General features: G+C 49.5%; 2 protein-coding genes across 2 annotated transcripts in view; both read left to right on the top strand.

Moving 5' to 3' along the window:
• LOC117457517 (neuroblast differentiation-associated protein AHNAK-like) overlaps positions 1–20,213 on the top strand; it is a 64,727-nt gene that overhangs the window by 29,650 nt on the left and 14,864 nt on the right. The window contains 12 exon segments of the mRNA XM_071205305.1: positions 4,518–4,759; positions 5,018–6,304; positions 6,306–7,282; positions 7,285–7,434; positions 7,437–7,564; positions 7,567–7,626; positions 7,628–7,709; positions 7,712–8,454; positions 8,456–8,512; positions 8,514–8,650; positions 8,652–9,544; positions 9,882–9,940. Of these exon segments, the coding sequence (XP_071061406.1) occupies positions 4,518–4,759; positions 5,018–6,304; positions 6,306–7,282; positions 7,285–7,434; positions 7,437–7,564; positions 7,567–7,626; positions 7,628–7,709; positions 7,712–8,454; positions 8,456–8,512; positions 8,514–8,650; positions 8,652–9,544; positions 9,882–9,940 (4,815 nt within the window).
• LOC139434949 (periaxin-like) lies at positions 12,166–20,197 on the top strand (the record flags this gene model as incomplete). The annotated part of the gene is given in 10 exon segments (XM_071205218.1): positions 12,166–12,319; positions 12,462–12,655; positions 17,938–18,135; positions 18,138–18,178; positions 18,433–18,478; positions 18,480–18,547; positions 18,549–18,690; positions 18,692–18,907; positions 18,909–19,071; positions 19,074–20,197. Coding segments are annotated over 10 exon segments (2,328 nt in total), but the record flags the coding sequence as incomplete, so codon positions are not given.

The following is a 20,213-nucleotide window of genomic DNA, read 5'->3' as shown; positions in this document are numbered from 1 at the left end:
TACTGTGACCATGGCCTACGGTTTATGCGGGCAGATAGAAGCTAATTATCTGGTCTTAACATTGTGTTTTGACTTGGTTGCTTGATTGTTAGCAGCAGCCGCTTGGCTAACACCTTGCATGTACTGTTAAGCTTCATTATTTAACTCAGTGCTCTCGCTCCCGCTCCCGGTAATGTATGGTTTTGATTGCAGTAGCGCTATATCGTGGTATTTACTGCTCCTAGTACTAGACTCTAGTCTACTACCACTGTACTAGGATGATATGCAGAGAACAATCTTCACTGTGTGTGCTGTGTGATCTGCATGTGTGGCCATTAAAGAGGATTTCATCCTCCCAATATTATATTATCTAGGGTGCAGCCGTTGGCTAACACTTTTAGACGCCGGCCACAGTTACTACTGTAACTACGGTTCTAAGCCGTGTAAGTACTGGCCATAGTTACTACTGTAACTACGGTTCCAAGCTGCGTAAGTACTGGCCACAGTTACTACTGTAACTACGGCTCTGAGCCGCGTAAGTACTGGCCATAGTTACTACTGTAACTATGGTTCTATGCTGTGTAAGTATTGGCCAGAGTTACTACTGTAACTACGGTTCTAAGCCGTGTAAGTACTGGCCATAGTTACTACTGTAACTATGGGTCTAAGCCGTGTAAATACTGGCCATAGTTACTACTGTAACTACGGTTCTATGCCGGGTAAGCACTGGCCATGGTTACTGCTGTAACTACGGCTCTGTGCTGTTCTCTTCTTTAGAAGCTAGTTGTCTGGTCTTAAACATTTGTGTTGACTTGATCTCGCTTGATTGTAAACTTATTGTTTTGATTGTTAGCAGCAGCCGCTTGGCTAACATCTTGCATGTTTTGTTAAAGCTTCTTTATTTAAACTCAGCCGGTGAAGGCAGTGCTCTCGCTCCCGCTCCCTGTAACGTATTGCTCTGATTGTTAGCAGCAGCCGCTTGGCTAACATCTGGCGTGGCTGCCCCGTTAAGCTTCTTTATTTAATCCAGCTAGGTGAAGGCAGTGCTCTCGCTCCCGCTCCCTCTGCCGGTAACGTGGGTGTAGTCACATCCCTCTCTGTGTTCGGCGAGTAGGAGCATTGCTCTACTCTTTCCGTTCAGCAGGTAGCCGGTGAAGGCTGTGTTCTCGCACCCGCTCCCGGGTACGCTGCACCTGGCATTCGTTATGAACTCAACCAGTGAAGGCCGTGTTCTCGCCCCCGCTCCTGGTAGACGTGTTGCTTGATTCTAGCAGCAGCCTGGCTCTACTCTTTCCGTTCAGCAGGTAGCTGGTGAAGGCTGTGTTCTCGCGCCCACTCCCGGCTACGCTGCCCACTCCCGGCTACGCTGCATCCGGCTACCTATAGACTGGCTCATTCATGTCGCGCCTGTATGGCTTCTCTTGAGCCCGAGGACGGCCATGACCGCTGCCCCCCTCTGCCTTGGCCTCGAGCATTTGAGGGAGGGTCTCACGCAAAGCGCCTGCATGAGCTGTAGATTCATGCTTCGGGCGCTCAGAGTGGCTAGAGTCGCAGAGGTGGCACCTGTCCTCGTCACAACTTCCTCCAGCTCAGTCTGACCGTTCCCGGCGACTTGATGGAGGGATGGCTATGGGTTCACCCCCCAGGTAGAGGGCTAGAAACAGGCTGTCCTCTAAGGTGGGTCGGTTAGCTGCCGTCATGGAGCAGACGAAGTCGCTCCTGTTGGCCCTTCAGCCAGGGGCCGGTGCGGGGGCTACTAGCTTGCCGCCTGGCCCTCGTTCGGTTGCCACACCTCTACTTGAGGACAAACCTCTTCTATGAAGGGGGGGGCGGGGCCCAGCTCACCCCCGAGGAGGCTTCCCACTCCTCTGCTCAGAGCTCTCTGCAGAGCACGGAGGACGCCTTCATGGCGGCCATTATTCGTGCAGCCTTGTTACGCTTGCAGCTTCAGGTTCCGCAGGCCGACTCGGCTCAGGCTAGCGCCTTTTTCTGGCATAACCCTGCCCCTTTTCACTCCCACTGTTCCTCCTTCAGAGAAGTACCTGAGGGACCTCCATGCAGGCTGGAGAGACACCAGGGCCCTCTCCCACTCTGCTGCCAGGCAGGATCCGGCGAGGGTGGGGCTGGGTCGCTTGCCATCCATTGAGCCTGCCATCGCCTCCCCGATTCGGGCTCCTGATGCCAGGTGCCCTCGGCCTCAGTGCAGGGTCACAAACGAGCTGCTCTGTAGGGCCTACGACACAGCGGCACGCATCTGATACTGGCTTTCTCTACCTCTCTGCAGCAGGCGCCGGCTGAGCCTTCTTTGCTGGGCCTCAGTGATGCATCACTGTAAGCCTTTGCCCTAATGTCTAGGGAAGGGGGACGAGTTATGTCCTTATTGGTGCAAACTCGTCGCCAGGTCTGGCCTACGACCGTCGTAGGCTGCTTTCCCAGTTACAGCTCAGTTACTGGGCTGTCTGTACTTCCGACCCTTGGGTGGTTTCCACCTTAACCCAGGGGTACGAACCGCAGTTCCGGCCCCTAGCCTTCGGCCCGGCCAAAATGAAAGTCGTCAGCGATCCGGCAGAGGCCCTAGCTCTGGCCCAAGAGTTGTCCGTCCTTCTGTCCAAGGACGCAATCGAGCCAGTAGACCCTCTGCTTAGCCTAGGGGGTTCTACTCGGCGTACTTTCTCGTGAGCAAGAAAGTCGGCAGATTTCGCCTGATCTTGGACCTCAGAGGAATCAACAGATTCTTGAAGGTGCTGCCACTCTATATGCTGACCACAGCACATGCACAGCCGTGGAATTGAGGGATGCCTACTTCCACGTGGGCCGGGCAACATGGTGCCTTATATTCAGTTCCTTCGGCCCTTGGGCAGGCTGCCTCGGCCATTGTGCCCTTTGGCCCGCTGGCGTGGCGCCCCATGCAGACGTGGCTGAACAGCCTTCACTTGGACGCCAAGTGGCACAGGCGCAGGGAAGTCAGGGTGTCGCAGCGTTGCCTCCACTCTCGGTCACACTGGAGGGGCCTATCTCCTAATGGGCGTGCCCATGGGTGCCATCCCATCCCGCCAGGAGACCGTCACCATAGGTGCAGGTCTCTCAGGGTGGGGTGCAGTACGGCAGGGCAGGGCCGTTCAGGGTCAGTAGTCTGCCCAGGAGGGTGCACGCCATGCCAACGTGCTAGAGCTTCGGGCTGTGCAGCTTGCACTCACGCACTTTCTACCCCTACTGGGGGGCAAGAATGTGCGTGTTCCTTGGGACAGCAGGTACGCTGTTGCCCAGACAGCAGTCCCTTCTAGACAGTGGGCGTTCTCACTCCACCTTGAAGGTCTATACGGCTGCTATATCTGCCCGTCATGTGGGAGTGGACGGCGCCACAGGTTATTGTCCCTCTTCCTGAGAGGGGCTTTACGGCTGCGTCCGCCTAGCACCCCGAGGGCTCCAGCTTGGGACTTGCCCCTAGTGCTGAATGCCCTGTCATCTCCTCCCTTCGAGCCCCTAGCCCAGGTGGAGCTTAAGTGGCTGTCCCTGAAGGCAGCATTTCTGCTGGCCATGACCTCAGGGAAACGAGTTGGAGAGCTACATGCCCTCTCTGTGAGTGATACATGCCTGAGGTGGAACTCCGATGGCTCGGGTGTTGCCCTCTGGCCAAACGTGGCGTTCCTGCCCAAAGTGCTTCCACTAGCCCACTCCAATCGGCCTATCCAGCTGGCGCGCTTTAATGTCCCACAGGAGAACGGCACAACTGAGTTGCTGTGCCCTGTGCGTGCCCTAGAGGCGTATATTGGTGCTACGGCCCATATACGACAGTCAGAGCAGCTCTTCATCTGCCATGGCGGCACGAGAAGGGTCTGTGCTCTCTCAAAACAGTGGCTGTCCCACTGGGTTGTGGATACAATCACACATGCCTATGGGGCCAGTGGCCGCCCCCCGCCATCAGGGGTGAGATGTCACTCTACAAGGAGCATCTCAACATCTTGGGCTGCCCTGAGAGGGGTGTCCCTGGAGACCATCTGCGCTGCGGCGTCGTGGTCATCGTCTGGCACATTCTCCAGGTTCTACCGGGTCAATGTCGCCACTCCCCATCCTTTGGGCGTGGTCCTGTTGCCGAGCTCCGCTGCTTCCAACTAGGTACTGTTCGGATTCTTCATGACATGGTTGGTATAGTCATCCAATGCTAAAGCACCGCTTCTGGCGGTCATTAGGGACGAAATAGAACGATAGTTACGGCTGTAACTACGGTTCTATGAGTCCCGGATGACCGCCAGAGTTTCCGGTCACTCAGAATTCTTGTGTGCTCGCGAGAAGATTCTGGGAACCGATCCACTAATGACGCCGGCCTATGTAGCCGTAGTCACGTGGGTCACAGGTGACTTTGTTGTTATTGGTACTCGAACTGCGCATGCGTGCAATGGACATATCCAGTGCTAAAGCACCGCCTCTGGCGGTCATCCGGGACTCATAGAACCGTAGTTACAGCCGTAACTATCGTTAGTACCATACTCAATTTGAAAGCCTGAGGCTGAAACCTCTTGCCTTTTATGATTTATCAGAGTATGAAGGGCAGCAAGCAGTTCAAGGCCAAGAAGATGAGAGGTGGGCGTTTTGGTCTGAAGAGGCTGAAGGAGAAGCGCAGTGAGGAGCTGGTGATCGAGGGACAGCCTACCACGCTGGAGATGAGTGACGTAGACGTGGAGTTTTCTCTCCCAAAGTTCAAACCGAGGAAGAGCACTAAGGCTGAAGCAGAAGGAGCCGAGGGAGCAGCAGCTGTGGGGAAGGCCAAGAGGAGGATCAGGTTGGCCTTGTTTGTGTCCTTTTCATATTGAAATTGTCAAAATTACCCTCTGATCCAACTTGTGTAGGTGTTTAGAAACATTATGAGGCTAAAGAATAGTTACAAAAGTACCACAATTCTATACATCTATTTTTCAAAAACATCATCAAATTATGATCGGAAAACTATTCTTATTTTATACAGTACAGTATTCTTTACAAAATATTTTTGTAAATATGTCACAGTGTTTTTTCTTCTTCTCTCCATCCTTTCTCCTAGGTTTCCCCACATGAAAACAAAGGTTCTCACTGGAGACATCACAGGAGGTAAAGTGGAAACAGAACATCTCGAGGGAGAGGTGAACATCTCTCCACCTGAGATACCTGGAGCTAAGGTGAAAACCAAAGTAAAAGGACACAAGTTACCTAAGAGCAAACACACAAAGTCAGGCTCAGCATTGGAGACTGGATCTGTGGAGCTGAAGCCCCCTGGGGTGAACATCCAGCCACCCTCAGTGGAGTTTAGTTTGTCTGGAGATACAAACATAGACATGGAGATGGGAGGAGTTAAGCTTAATGCGCCTGATGTGGAGTTTGCACTACCTTCCGGAAAAGCTGAGGCGTCTTTGCCCGCTGTGAAGGGAGAGGCTAAAATCAAAGCTCCTAAGATCAACATCAAAGGAGGCTCTGATGCAGAGGCTACAAGTGGTAACATGAATGTAGACTCAGGCAAAGGAGATGCAAAGCTAAGAATGCCAAAGTTGAAACTGCCAAAAGTTAGACTCTCACGCCATTCGGATGAGATAGATGGTGAGATTAAGGTGAAAGCCAAAGGTATGAATGTGCCTCAAACTGACATTACACCTCCAAAAGTAGAACTCAAAGGAGGTGGTAAGATCAATCTCCCTGAGGCAAACATTTCAAAATCAAAGATGGAAGTTGATCTCTCGGGAAACGCTGCATCTGTTGAAATGCCTTCTCTTGATATTTCTTTACCACACGTGAAGGGAAAGTCTGACATGGAGATTTCGCTCCCAAAGTACGAAGGAGCTGGGAAGACAGCAATCAAAATGCCTGCCATGGACATCTCTGTGCCTGAAGTAGGTTTGGAATTTGACACTGGATGCAGAATTCCTGATGAGGTTGAGGGCACTTTCACAGGGCCCAAAATCTCCAGGCCAAAGGTTGACATCTCATTACCAAAAATGGGTCCATCAAATGTGAACATTGAAAGTCCAGAAGGTGGAGGGAAATGTGGTCTACCTTCTGTTGACATAGCTCTCCCAAAGGTGGAAGCAGAGGGGGACGATGTAGATATGCACTACTTTGTTGGTGGAGATGGGAAGTTCAAAATGCCTGAGTTTGACATATCTCTTCCAAAGATGAAGTCACCAGAAGGAGAAGTACATTTTAAAGGAGAAGGCTTTAAGTTACCCATGGTAGACCTGATACTTCCTGAAGGCAAAACTGGAGCAACTGATGTTGGAGAAGGAGGAGCATTTCAGTTACCAACGTTTGACATCTCCATCCCTAAAATGAAGACAGGTGAGGTGGACATCGAAGGCCTGAATAAAAGGTTGGAAGATCAAAGCGCCCACTGTTGATATCTCTGTTCCCAAGGGAACCGTAGAGGAGCATTTGAACATTGGGATCAGTGAATTCAAAGGTGGTAAATTCAATATGCCCTCTGTAGACATTTCTCTCCCAAAAGTGGAGGTACCTGAAGGAGACTTGAGCCTAGAATGCCCCAAACTTCCAAATGTTGACTATTCCCTCCCCACGGCAAACTTGGGGGGCAACATGGAGTTAGAGAGCAGTGTTGGTAGTGGAGCCAAGTTCAAGCTGCCAACTTTTGACAAAACACTCCCAAAGTTGAAAAACAAGGAAGGAGAGGTTAATATTCAAGGACCTGATATTAAAGGAGGAGCAAAGTTCAACACGCCTTCTTTAGATGTGTCACTACCCAAGATTAAGATGCCTGAGGTAAATATTGGACTTGAGGGACACTCCGTTGATATCTCTCTTCCAAAGGGGAAAGTTGAGGTTTCTCTCCCTACAATTAAATCAAAGAAAGGTGACATCAAAATCAAGGGATCAGACATCAAGGCTGGGGAAATGAAGATGCCAACTATTGAGATTTCAACCCCACCAGGAACATCACAAGGCAAATTCACCGCTGAGGGTGAAGGAAGAGGTGCTGAATTCAGCTTGCCATCTGCAGACATCGCTCTTCCTGCAATAAAAATCCCTGAAGGAGATGTGAATATACAAGGGCCGAAAGTCAAGGGTAGGAAATTTCAAATGCCAAAAATCAACTTCTTGTTTGCCAAAAGAAAAGCAAAGGGAGATATTGACATTGATGTTCACTCTGGAAAAGATGGGAATTTTGAAATACCATCCTATGATATTGGACTACCTAAAGGAAAAGTCAAAGGCCCTAAGCTTAAGGGAGGAAAAATCAACATGCCAGACATTGACTTGTCTCTCCCCAAAGGCAAGGCTGACCTCAGTATTGAGGGTCCTGAGGTCAAAGGAGGAAAACTCAAACACCTAAATTTGATGTTTCACTTCCGAAAATGAAGCTGCCAGAGGGCAATGTGGAAATTCCCACGGTTGATATTTCACTCCCAAAAGGAAAAATAGCGGGAGATATAGATATGCAAGGACCTGAAATCAAAGGTGACATGTCCCTCCCTAAATGAAGTCTCCAGAGGTAGATATCAGCCTTGAAGGTCCTGATGTTAAAGGATCAACGTTTAACTTGCCAACTGTTGACATTTCGCTCCCTAAAGGAAACCTTGAGGGTGACCTTAAAGTTGAAGGTCCTGAGGTAAAGGGGGTACATTTAAAATGCCAACATTTGATATGTCTTTCCCAAAAATGAATTTCCCCAGACGGTGATGTCAAACTTAAAGGCCCAGATATCAAAGGAGAGAAGATTGCGATGCCAGACATTGATATTTCACTTCCCAAGTGAAAGCATTAGGAGAAATGTCAGGACATGCTGGGAAAGGAGGCAAGTTCCATATGCCCTCTTTTGATATCTCTCTTCCCAACATGAAAGCTAAGGGGCCAGAGGTCAACATAGAAGGTCCTGAACAGAAGGGAGGAAACATCGACATGCCAGACATTGACCTTTCACTCCCAAAAGGAAAGGCTGATGTTGATCTCAATATTGAGGGTCCTGAGGGAAAAGGAGGAACATTCAAAATGCCCAAATGTGACATTTCACTTCCAAAGATGAACCTGCCAGAGGGCAATCTGGAAATGCCAAAGGTTGATATCTCACTCCCCAAAGGAAAGGTAAAGGGAGATGTTGACATAAAGGGACCTGACTTTAAAGGTGACGTTTCACTCCCCAAGGGAAGAGTTGAGGGAGACATCGATGTGGAGGGTCCTGAGGCGAAGGGTGGCACATTTAAAATGCCAACATTTGATGTCTCAATGCCAACAGTTAGTCTCCCAAAGGGTGATGTCAAGCTTAAAGGCCCAGACATGAAGGGAGGGAAGATCGAGATGCCAGACATTGATATTTCACTGCCTAAAGGAAAGGCAGGAGGACACATTGAAATCGAAGGACATGGTGCAAAAGGAGGCAAGTTCCATATGCCCTCTGTTGATTTCTCTCTTCCCAAAATGAAAGCTAGGGGGCCAGAGATAAACATTGAAGGTCCTGAAGTTAAAGGTGGAAAGCTAAACATGCCTTCACTTGATGTTTTCTCTGCCCAAAATAAAATCTCCTGATGTCGATATCAGCCTTGAGGGTCCTGATGTTTAAAGGAGGAAAGGTCAACATCCCAACTGTTGACATTTCACCTCCCAGAGGAAGGGTTGAGGGGGAGATAAATGTTGAAGGCCCTCAGTTGAAAGGAGGGACATTCAAAATGCCAAAATGTGATGTTTCTCTACCAAAGCGAGTCTACCAAAGGTGATGCCAATGTAGAAGGAACCGATTTGAAAGGAAAAATGTATATGCCAACTGTTGACCTTTCACTTCCAAAAGGAAAAGCAGATGTGGATATAGACATTGATGGGCATGGTGGTAAAGGAGGCAAGTTTCACATGCCCTCACTCGATATCTCTCTTCCTAAAATCAAAGCAAAGGGACCTGATCTTAATATCAAAGGACCTGAAATCAAAGGTGACATGTCCCTCCCTAAAATGAAGTCTCCAGAGGTAGATATCAGCCTTGAAGGTCCTGATGTTAAAGGATCAACGTTTAACTTGCCAACTGTTGACATTTCGCTCCCTAAAGGAAACCTTGAGGGTGACCTTAAAGTTGAAGGTCCTGAGGTAAAAGGGGGTACATTTAAAATGCCAACATTTGATATGTCTTTCCCAAAAATGAATTTCCCAGACGGTGATGTCAAACTTAAAGGCCCAGATATCAAAGGAGAGAAGATTGCGATGCCAGACATTGATATTTCACTTCCCAAAGTGAAAGCATTAGGAGAAATGTCAGGACATGCTGGGAAAGGAGGCAAGTTCCATATGCCCTCTTTTGATATCTCTCTTCCCAACATGAAAGCTAAGGGGCCAGAGGTCAACATAGAAGGTCCTGAACAGAAGGGAGGAAAAATCGACATGCCAGACATTGACCTTTCACTCCCAAAAGGAAAGGCTGATGTTGATCTCAATATTGAGGGTCCTGAGGGAAAAGGAGGAACATTCAAAATGCCCAAATGTGACATTTCACTTCCAAAGATGAACCTGCCAGAGGGCAATCTGGAAATGCCAAAGGTTGATATCTCACTCCCAAAAGGAAAGGTAAAGGGAGATGTTGACATAAAGGGACCTGACTTTAAAGGTGACGTTTCACTCCCCAAGGGAAGAGTTGAGGGAGACATCGATGTGGAGGGTCCTGAGGCGAAGGGTGGCACATTTAAAATGCCAACATTTGATGTCTCAATGCCAACAGTAGTCTCCCAAAGGGTGATGTCAAGCTTAAAGGCCCAGACATGAAGGGAGGGAAGATCGAGATGAGACATTGATATTCTCTGCCTAAAGGAAAGGCAGGAGGACACATTGAAATCGAAGGACATGGTGCAAAAGGAGGCAAGTTCCATATGCCCTCTGTTGATTCTCTCTTCCCAAAATGAAAGCTAGGGGGCCAGAGATAAACATTGAAGGTCCTGAAGTTAAAGGTGGAAAGCTAAACATGCCTTCACTTGATGTTTCTCTGCCCAAAATAAAATCTCCCGATGTCGATATCAGCCTTGAGGGTCCTGATGTTAAAGGAGGAAAGGTCAACATCCCAACTGTTGACATTTCACCTCCCAGAGGAAGGGTTGAGGGGGAGATAAATGTTGAAGGCCCTCAGTTGAAAGGAGGGACATTCAAAATGCCAAAATGTGATGTTTCTCTACCAAAGGCGAGTCTACCAAAGGTTGATGCCAATGTAGAAGGACCAAATATGAAAGGAAAAATTGAAACACCAACTGTTGACATTTCAATACCCAAAGCAAACCTTAATGTCGAGGGATCTAAGGTTTTGGGAGGTACATTAAAATGCCCAAATTTGATATGTCTTTACCAAAAGCAAATCTGCCAAAGGGTGATGTCAAACTCAAAGGCCCGGAAATCAAGGGGGGGAGGATTGAGATGCCCAACATTGATATTTCACTTCCCAAAGGAAAAGCAAGAGGTGAAATGGAAATTGAAGGACATGCTGGAAAGGAGGCAAGTTCCATATGCCCTCTGTTGATTTCTCTCTTCATTTGCTTTAGTTTAGTAGATATCTACAAAGAGTCGATATTTTTCTAAAACCATTTAGTGCTTCACATAATAAAATACACAACGGCTGTAGCCTGTTTTAGGAACTGTATGTGCGTGTGTGTGGTACAGTGTGCGTATATGCAGCGGACAGACAGGTCTCAGTTGGTTTGGTGTCATCTGCTTACTTTTAATAATTGTAAATAAAACATTTGGCCCGTAATTTATTTTCCTCATTGTAGCGACCAGAGAGGGGGGGGGGGGGGATATATCCAGTCTCTGATAGTGTTACGTTATTATGAGAGTGCTCCGTTTGATTCTGAAATTGTATATATTTATATAAATATATACATATGTGTGTGTGTGTGTGTGTGTGTGTGTGTGTGTGTGTGTGTGTGTGGTGTGTGTGGTGTGTGGTGTGTGTGTGTGTGTGTGTGTGTGTGTGTGTGTGTGTGTGGGTGTGTGTTTGTGTGTGTGTGTGTGGGTTGTGTGTGTGGTGTGTGTGTGTGTGTGTGTGTGTGTGTGTGTGTGTGTGTGTGTGTGTGTGGTGTGTGTGTGTGTGTGTGTATCCACTGTGATTGAATCAAAGTAAATATAGAAGTGGTCATGAACACATGTGTCCATCAGACAGAGGGCTGCTGTGCCTCCTTTCATCATTAATGGACGTCTCTTTAAAATGACCGCTCAGAGGAGAGGAGTTCTCATTTCTCTAACCGCCTGCTGCTTCCCCTCCTCTCTCCTCGGTTCCCCTCCTCGGCTCCTCCGCTCGAATCTCCTGTGGGCGGGACTAAGTATCGAGGAGGGGAGTCGAGGAGGGGAGTCGAGGAGGGGAGTTAGAGAAACATTCACACTCCATTCTGTTTAAACCATCAGGATTCACAACAACGCCCAGAATCCATTGCACACATAACAAATGGATGTAATGCATACAAGCGCCTGTACAAATGCGGTACAAAAACATCTTACCATGTAGTGCAGAAATGTACAAGCACGCTAGAGTGTTACCAGAATGGTTTGGTTTTACCAATGATGTCTTTGCTAACATCCCAAATACACCTGATGTTGTGTTTGTTGACACCACAGGGAGGTGCTAATATTAGAAGTAGGCTGTGCCTTTGACCTGTGCATGGACCAGGCTTTCCAGGACAAGTATATTAAATACCAACCACTGCTCGATGTGATAACCAGCTTTGGGTACAAGTGTAGATATAGCATACTCATATTCAGAAGTCTTTGCCATGTATATAAATGCACCATGATTAGTCTGAGAATTGCTGGAATGTCAAAGAGAAAAGCCAAACAAATGACCAAATATTGCTCTGTTTCAGCTGCTATTGGCAGCTTAGCCGTGTGGAAAGGAGATGATATGTGTTCCCTTAAGGCTGCTGCTTAGCCGTGTGGAGAAGGAGGTGCTATGTGTTCCCTTAAGGCTGCTGCTTAGCCGTGTGGAGGAGGAGGTGCTATGTGTTCCCTTATGTGTTCTGTGCTGCTTAGCCCCGATATATTTGATTCCCTGTCTTATGTAATATAATTTGTGGAACCAAATAAAGTATTCAAATATGTGTGTGTGTGTGTGTGTGTGTGTGTGGTGTGTGTGTGTGTGTGTGTGTGGTGTGTGTGTGTGTGTGTGTGTGTGTGTGTGTGTGTGCGTGTGCGTGTGCGTGTGTGTGCGTGTGTGTGTGTGTATGTGTGTGTGTGTGTGTGTGTTAGTGTGTGGAAGAAGCCTCTCCATCCATGGAGATCGTGGTGGAGACGGAGGCGGAGGCTGGAGCCAGCGGCTACAGTGTGACTGGTGGAGGACAGCGAGGGATCTTTGTGAAAGATGTCCTCAGAGACTCACCAGCTGCTAAACATCTCAGTCTCCAGGAAGGTACCTGTCATCTTTATGAGCACCTACAGTGAACATTCTGTAGTTAAAATGAAACGGTCAAATGGTTAGCTACTACCATTGCCACTCCCCTACGGACATTTTGAACACTGGACATAATAATTCAAATGTTCTCTGTGTTAAGGGGACCAGCTGCTGAGTGCCAAGGTCTACTTTGACAACGTGAAGTATGAAGACGCTCTGAAGATCCTCCAGTGCGCCGAGCCATATAAGGTCAGCTTCCAGCTGAAGAGGATCATCCCTGGATTAGAGATCTGCGTACGGCCTTGTGTTCCCAGTGTGGAGGTCAAAGGTCCCAAAGCCAAGGTGGCCAAAATGGTATTTAATTATATTATGATATATACATACATATCCGTGGTAAACATCCGTGCGGGAGGAAGTTTGGGGGTTAACTTGATAATATGATTAATTTGCACGAAAAGAATGAACACATCAAGGTTTCCAGATGTAATACGAGAGTTAATGTTGACAGCCCTAATTATTAGTCTGTATGTGTGATTTATAATTCTAAACTCAATTGAGTCATTTTAGATAGAGTATCATTTTTATATAGTATAAACATTTCGTCCAATCTTCTAGTCCCAAATTAGATAAACAAACCTATTTTCCAAACAATTTCAGTTGTCAATCGATCAACCTAAAGCTAGTGCCTTAACAGTTCTATTTCGTCCCTAATGACCGTCAGAGGCGTGTGCTTTAGCACTGGATATGTCCATCGCACGCATGCGCAGTTCGAGTACCAATAACAACAAAGTCAGCTGTGACCCACGTGACTACGGCTACATAGGCCGGCGTCACTAGTGGATCGGTTCCTTTTCATCTTCTCGCTTCGCGAGAGTACCGCGGCTACATTCTTGTAGCCTACAGCGTTCAGGTTTGAACGTTTGATTTGAGTGCAGCTTCGCGACTGACAGTCGGAGCTACGGGTTGTTAACGCGTCCTCCAGGAGCTGTGGCCGGCTGTGCGCCGTGCAGAGCCTCGACGGACAGGTTTGTGTCAACTTGTCAACCACTCTGCTGGTGATGGCTGTGTCCCCGCACCCTCTCCCAGCTAAGTTGTCCTGATTGCTGTCTTTTTTATTGTTTGGCTTAGATTTTCTGGTGACGACAGTGTTCCCGCTTCCTCTCCCATAAAGTTGCCCTTATTATGCTATTTTGAGAGTTCTGCTTGTGGCGGTTGTGCCCGAGCTATCATTAGCATTTGAGTCCCAGCTTTAGCTGCGTCTCTCATTCAATTGAGTATGGAAGCCAAGTGTGCCATAATTTGCCCGTTTTTGTTTAGATGCAGAGAGGTAAGGTAAGTAATGGCCATAGTTACTACTGTAACTACGGTCCTATGTAATCACTGGCTATGGTTACTACTGTGACCATGGCCTACGGTTTATGCGGGCTTCTAGTCATAGAAGCTAATTATCTGGTCTTAACATTGTGTTTTGACTTGGTTGCTTGATTGTTAGCAGCAAGCCGCTTGGCTAACACCTTTGCATGTACTGTTAAGCTTCATTATTTAACTCAGTGCTCTCGCTCCCAGCTCCCGGTAATGTATGGTTTTGATTGCAGTAGCGCTATATCGTGGTATTTACTGCTCCTAGTACTAGACTCTAGTCTACTACAACTGTACTAGGATGATATGCAGAGAACAATCTTCAGTGTGTGCTGTGCGCTCTGCATGTGTGGCCAATAAAGAGGATTTCATCCTCCCAATATTATATTATCTAGGGTGCAGCCGTTGGCTGACACTTTTAGGCACCGGCCACAGTTACTACTGTAACTACGGCTCTGAGCCGCGTAAGTACTGGCCATAGTTACTATACTACTGTAACTACGGCTCTGAGCCGCGTAAGTACTGGCCATAGTTACAGTGAAGGCAGTGCTCTCGCTCCCGCTCCCGGTAACGTATTGCTCTGATTGTTATCAGCGGCCGCTTGGCTAACATCTGGCGTGTTCTGTTTGAGCTTCGTTGTTTAACTCATCCAGTGGAGGCAGTGTTTTTCGACCCCGCTCCTGGTAGACGTGCTGCTTGATTCTTAGCAGCAGCCGCCTGGCTAACATCTGGCGTGGCTGCCCCGTTAAGCTTCTTTATTTAATCCAGCTAGGTGAAGGCAGTGCTCTCGCTCCCGCTCCCTCTGCCGGTAACGTGGGTGTAGTTACATCCCTCTCTGTGTTCGGCGAGTAGGAGCATTGCTCTCCTCTTTCCGTTCAGCAGGTAGCCGGTGAAGGCTGTGTTCGCGCACCCGCTCCCGGGTACGCTGCACCTGGCATTCGTTATGAACTCAACTAGTGAAGGCAGTGTTTTCGCCCCCGCTCCTGGTAGACGTGTTGCTTGATTCTAGCAGCAGCCCGGCTCTACTCTTCCGTTCAGCAGGTAGCTGGTGAAGGCTGTGTTCTCGCGCCCACTCCCGGCTACGCTGCCCACTCCCGGCTACGCTGCATCCGGCTACCTATAGACTGGCTCATTCATGTCGCGCCTGTATGGCTTCTCTTGAGCCCGAGGACGGCCATGACCGCTGCCCCCCTCTGCCTTGGCCTCGAGCATTTGAGGGAGGGTCTCACGCAAAGCGCCTGCATGAGCTGTAGATTCATGCTTCGGGCGCTCAGAGTGGCTAGAGTCGCAGAGGTGGCACCTGTCCTCGTCACAACTTCCTCCAGCTCAGTCTGACCGTTCCCGGCGACTTGATGGAGGGATGGCTATGGGTTCACCCCCAGGTAGGGGGCTAGAAACAGGCTGTCCCTCTAAGGGGGTCGGTTAGCTGCCGTCATGGAGCAGACGAAGTCGCTCCTGTTGGCCCTTCAGCCAGGGGCCGGTGCGGGGGCTACTAGCTTGCCGCCTGGCCCTCCTTCGGTTGCCACACCTCTACTTGAGGACAAACCTCTTCTATGAAGGGGGGGCGGGGCCCAGCTCACCCCAGAGGAGGCTTCCCCACTCCTCTGCTCAGAGCTCTCTGCAGAGCACGGAGGACGCCTTCATGGCGGCCATTATTCGTGCAGCCCTTGTTACGCTTGCAGCTTCAGGTTCCGCAGGCCGACTCGGCTCAGGCTAGCGCCCTTTTTCTGGCATAACCCTGCCCCTTTTCACTCCCACTGTTCCTCCTTCAGAGAAGTACCTGAGGGACCTCCATGCAGGCTGGAGAGACACCAGGGCCCTCTCCCACTCTGCTGCCAGGCAGGATCCGGCGAGGGTGGGGCTGGGTCGCTTGCCATCCATTGAGCCTGCCATCGCCTCCCCGATTCGGGCTCCTGATGCCAGGTGCCCTCGGCCTCAGTGCAGGGTCACAAACGAGCTGCTCTGTAGGGCCTACGACACAGCGGCACGCATCTGATACTGGCTTTCTCTACCTCTCTGCAGCAGGCGCCGGCTGAGCCTTCTTTGCTGGGCCTCAGTGATGCATCACTGTAAGCCTTTGCCCTAATGTCTAGGGAAGGGGGACGAGTTATGTCCTTATTGGTGCAAACTCGTCGCCAGGTCTGGCCTACGACCGTCGTAGGCTGCTTTCCCAGTTACAGCTCAGTTACTGGGCTGTCTGTACTTCCGACCCTTGGGTGGTTTCCACCTTAACCCAGGGGTACGAACCGCAGTTCCGGCCCCTAGCCTTCGGCCCGGCCAAAATGAAAGTCGTCAGCGATCCGGCAGAGGCCCTAGCTCTGGCCCAAGAGTTGTCCGTCCTTCTGTCCAAGGACGCAATCGAGCCAGTAGACCCTCTGCTTAGCCTAGGGGGTTCTACTCGGCGTACTTTCTCGTGAGCAAGAAAGTCGGCAGATTTCGCCTGATCTTGGACCTCAGAGGAATCAACAGATTCTTGAAGGTGCTGCCACTCTATATGCTGACCACAGCACATGCACAGCCGTGGAATTGAGGGATGCCTACTTCCACGTGGGCCGGGCAACATGGTGCCTTATATTCAGTTCCTTCGGCCCTTGGGCAGGCTGCCTCGGCCATTGTGCCCTTTGGCCCGCTGGCGTGGCGCCCCATGCAGACGTGGCTGAACAGCCTTCACTTGGACGCCAAGTGGCACAGGCGCAGGGAAGTCAGGGTGTCGCAGCGTTGCCTCCACTCTCGGTCACACTGGAGGGGCCTATCTCCTAATGGGCGTGCCCATGGGTGCCATCCCATCCCGCCAGGAGACCGTCACCATAGGTGCAGGTCTCTCAGGGTGGGGTGCAGTACGGCAGGGCAGGGCCGTTCAGGGTCAGTAGTCTGCCCAGGAGGGTGCACGCCATGCCAACGTGCTAGAGCTTCGGGCTGTGCAGCTTGCACTCACGCACTTTCTACCCCTACTGGGGGGCAAGAATGTGCGTGTTCCTTGGGACAGCAGGTACGCTGTTGCCCAGACAGCAGTCCCTTCTAGACAGTGGGCGTTCTCACTCCACCTTGAAGGTCTATACGGCTGCTATATCTGCCCGTCATGTGGGAGTGGACGGCGCCACAGGTTATTGTCCCTCTTCCTGAGAGGGGCTTTACGGCTGCGTCCGCCTAGCACCCCGAGGGCTCCAGCTTGGGACTTGCCCCTAGTGCTGAATGCCCTGTCATCTCCTCCCTTCGAGCCCCTAGCCCAGGTGGAGCTTAAGTGGCTGTCCCTGAAGGCAGCATTTCTGCTGGCCATGACCTCAGGGAAACGAGTTGGAGAGCTACATGCCCTCTCTGTGAGTGATACATGCCTGAGGTGGAACTCCGATGGCTCGGGTGTTGCCCTCTGGCCAAACGTGGCGTTCCTGCCCAAAGTGCTTCCACTAGCCCACTCCAATCGGCCTATCCAGCTGGCGCGCTTTAATGTCCCACAGGAGAACGGCACAACTGAGTTGCTGTGCCCTGTGCGTGCCCTAGAGGCGTATATTGGTGCTACGGCCCATATACGACAGTCAGAGCAGCTCTTCATCTGCCATGGCGGCACGAGAAGGGTCTGTGCTCTCTCAAAACAGTGGCTGTCCCACTGGGTTGTGGATACAATCACACATGCCTATGGGGCCAGTGGCCGCCCCCCGCCATCAGGGGTGAGATGTCACTCTACAAGGAGCATCTCAACATCTTGGGCTGCCCTGAGAGGGGTGTCCCTGGAGACCATCTGCGCTGCGGCGTCGTGGTCATCGTCTGGCACATTCTCCAGGTTCTACCGGGTCAATGTCGCCACTCCCCATCCTTTGGGCGTGGTCCTGTTGCCGAGCTCCGCTGCTTCCAACTAGGTACTGTTCGGATTCTTCATGACATGGTTGGTATAGTCATCCAATGCTAAAGCACCGCTTCTGGCGGTCATTAGGGACGAAATAGAACGATAGTTACGGCTGTAACTACGGTTCTATGAGTCCCGGATGACCGCCAGAGTTTCCGGTCACTCAGAATTCTTGTGTGCTCGCGAGAAGATTCTGGGAACCGATCCACTAATGACGCCGGCCTATGTAGCCGTAGTCACGTGGGTCACAGGTGACTTTGTTGTTATTGGTACTCGAACTGCGCATGCGTGCAGATGGACATATCCAGTGCTAAAGCACCGCCTCTGGCGGTCATCCGGGACTCATAGAACCGTAGTTACAGCCGTAACTATCGTTAGTACCATACTCAATTTGAAAGCCTGAGGCTGAAACCTCTTGCCTTTTATGATTTATCAGAGTATGAAGGGCAGCAAGCAGTTCAAGGCCAAGAAGATGAGGGGTGGGCGTTTTGGTCTGAAGAGGCTGAAGGAGAAGCGCAGTGAGGAGCTGGTGATCGAGGGACAGCCTACCACGCTGGAGATGAGTGACGTAGACGTGGAGTTTTCTCTCCCAAAGTTCAAACCGAGGAAGAGCACTAAGGCTGAAGCAGAAGGAGCGAGGGAGCAGCAGCTGTGGGGAAGGCCAAGAGGAGGATCAGGTTGGCCTTGTTTGTGTCCTTTTCATATTGAAATTGGTCAAATACCCTCTGATCCAACTTGTGTAGGGTGTTTAGAAACCATTATGAGGCTAAAGAATAGTTACAAAAGTACCACATTCTATACATCTATTTTCAAAAACATCATCAAATTATGATCGGAAAACTATTCTTATTTATACAGTACAGTATTCTTTACAAATATTTTTGTAATATGTCACAGTGTTTTTTCTTCTTCTCTCCATCCTTTCTCCTAGGTTTCCCCACATGAAAACAAAGGTTCTCACTGGAGACATCACAGGATGGTAAAGTGGAAACAGAACATCTCGAGGGAGAGGTGAACATCTCTCCACCTGAGATACTGGAGCTAAGGTGAAACCAAAGTAAAAGGACACAAGTTACCTAAGAGCAAACACACAAAGTCAGGCTCAGCATTGGAGACTGGATCTGTGGAGCTGAAGCCCCCTGGGGTGAACATCCAGCCACCCTCAGTGGAGTTTAGTTTGTCTGGAGATACCAAACATAGACATGGAGATGGGAGGAGTTAAGCTTAATGCGCCTGATGTGGAGTTTGCACTACCTTCCGGAAAAGCTGAGGCGTCTTTGCCCGCTGTGAAGGGAGAGGCTAAAATCAAAGCTCCTAAGATCAACATCAAAGGAGGCTCTGATGCAGAGGCTACAAGTGGTAACATGAATGTAGACTCAGGCAAAGGAGATGCAAAGCTAAGAATGCCCAAAGTTGAAACTGCCAAAAGTTAGACTCTCACGCCATTCGGATGAGATAGATGGTGAGATTAAGGTGAAAGCCAAAGGTATGAATGTGCCTCAAACTGACATTACACCTCCAAAAGTAGAACTCAAAGGAGGTGGTAAGATCAATCTCCCTGAGGCAAACATTTCAAATCAAAGATGGAAGTTGATCTCTCGGGAAACGCTGCATCTGTTGAAATGCCTTCTCTTGATATTTCTTTACCACACGTGAAGGGAAAGTCTGACATGGAGATTTCGCTCCCAAAGTACGAAGGAGCTGGGAAGACAGCAATCAAAATGCCTGCCATGGACATCTCTGTGCCTGAAGTAGGTTTGGAATTTGACACTGGATGCAGAATTCCTGATGAGGTTGAGGGCACTTTCACAGGGCCCAAAATCTCCAGGCCAAAGGTTGACATCTCATTACCAAAAATGGGTCCATCAAATGTGAACATTGAAAGTCCAGAAGGTGGAGGGAAATGTGGTCTACCTTCTGTTGACATAGCTCTCCCAAAGGTGGAAGCAGAGGGGGACGATGTAGATATGCACTACTTTGTTGGTGGAGATGGGAAGTTCAAAATGCCTGAGTTTGACATATCTCTTCCAAAGATGAAGTCACCAGAAGGAGAAGTACATTTTAAAGGAGAAGGCTTTAAGTTACCCATGGTAGACCTGATACTTCCTGAAGGCAAAACTGGAGCAACTGATGTTGGAGAAGGAGGAGCATTTCAGTTACCAACGTTTGACATCTCCATCCCTAAAATGAAGACAGGTGAGGTGGACATCGAAGGCCCTGAAATAAAAGGTTGGAAGATCAAAGCGCCCACTGTTGATATCTCTGTTCCCAAGGGAACCGTAGAGGAGCATTTGAACATTGGGATCAGTGAATTCAAAGGTGGTAAATTCAATATGCCCTCTGTAGACATTTCTCTCCCAAAAGTGGAGGTACCTGAAGGAGACTTGAGCCTAGAATGCCCCAAACTTCCAAATGTTGACTATTCCCTCCCCACGGCAAACTTGGGGGGCAACATGGAGTTAGAGAGCAGTGTTGGTAGTGGAGCCAAGTTCAAGCTGCCAACTTTTGACAAAACACTCCCAAAGTTGAAAAACAAGGAAGGAGAGGTTAATATTCAAGGACCTGATATTAAAGGAGGAGCAAAGTTCAACACGCCTTCTTTAGATGTGTCACTACCCAAGATTAAGATGCCTGAGGTAAATATTGGACTTGAGGGACACTCCGTTGATATCTCTCTTCCAAAGGGGAAAGTTGAGGTTTCTCTCCCTACAA

Source organism: Pseudochaenichthys georgianus, chromosome 13, assembly GCF_902827115.2.
Source record: "Pseudochaenichthys georgianus chromosome 13, fPseGeo1.2, whole genome shotgun sequence".
NCBI classification, from domain to species: domain Eukaryota; kingdom Metazoa; phylum Chordata; class Actinopteri; order Perciformes; family Channichthyidae; genus Pseudochaenichthys; species Pseudochaenichthys georgianus.
This window is presented reverse-complemented; position numbering and strand designations above follow the sequence as displayed.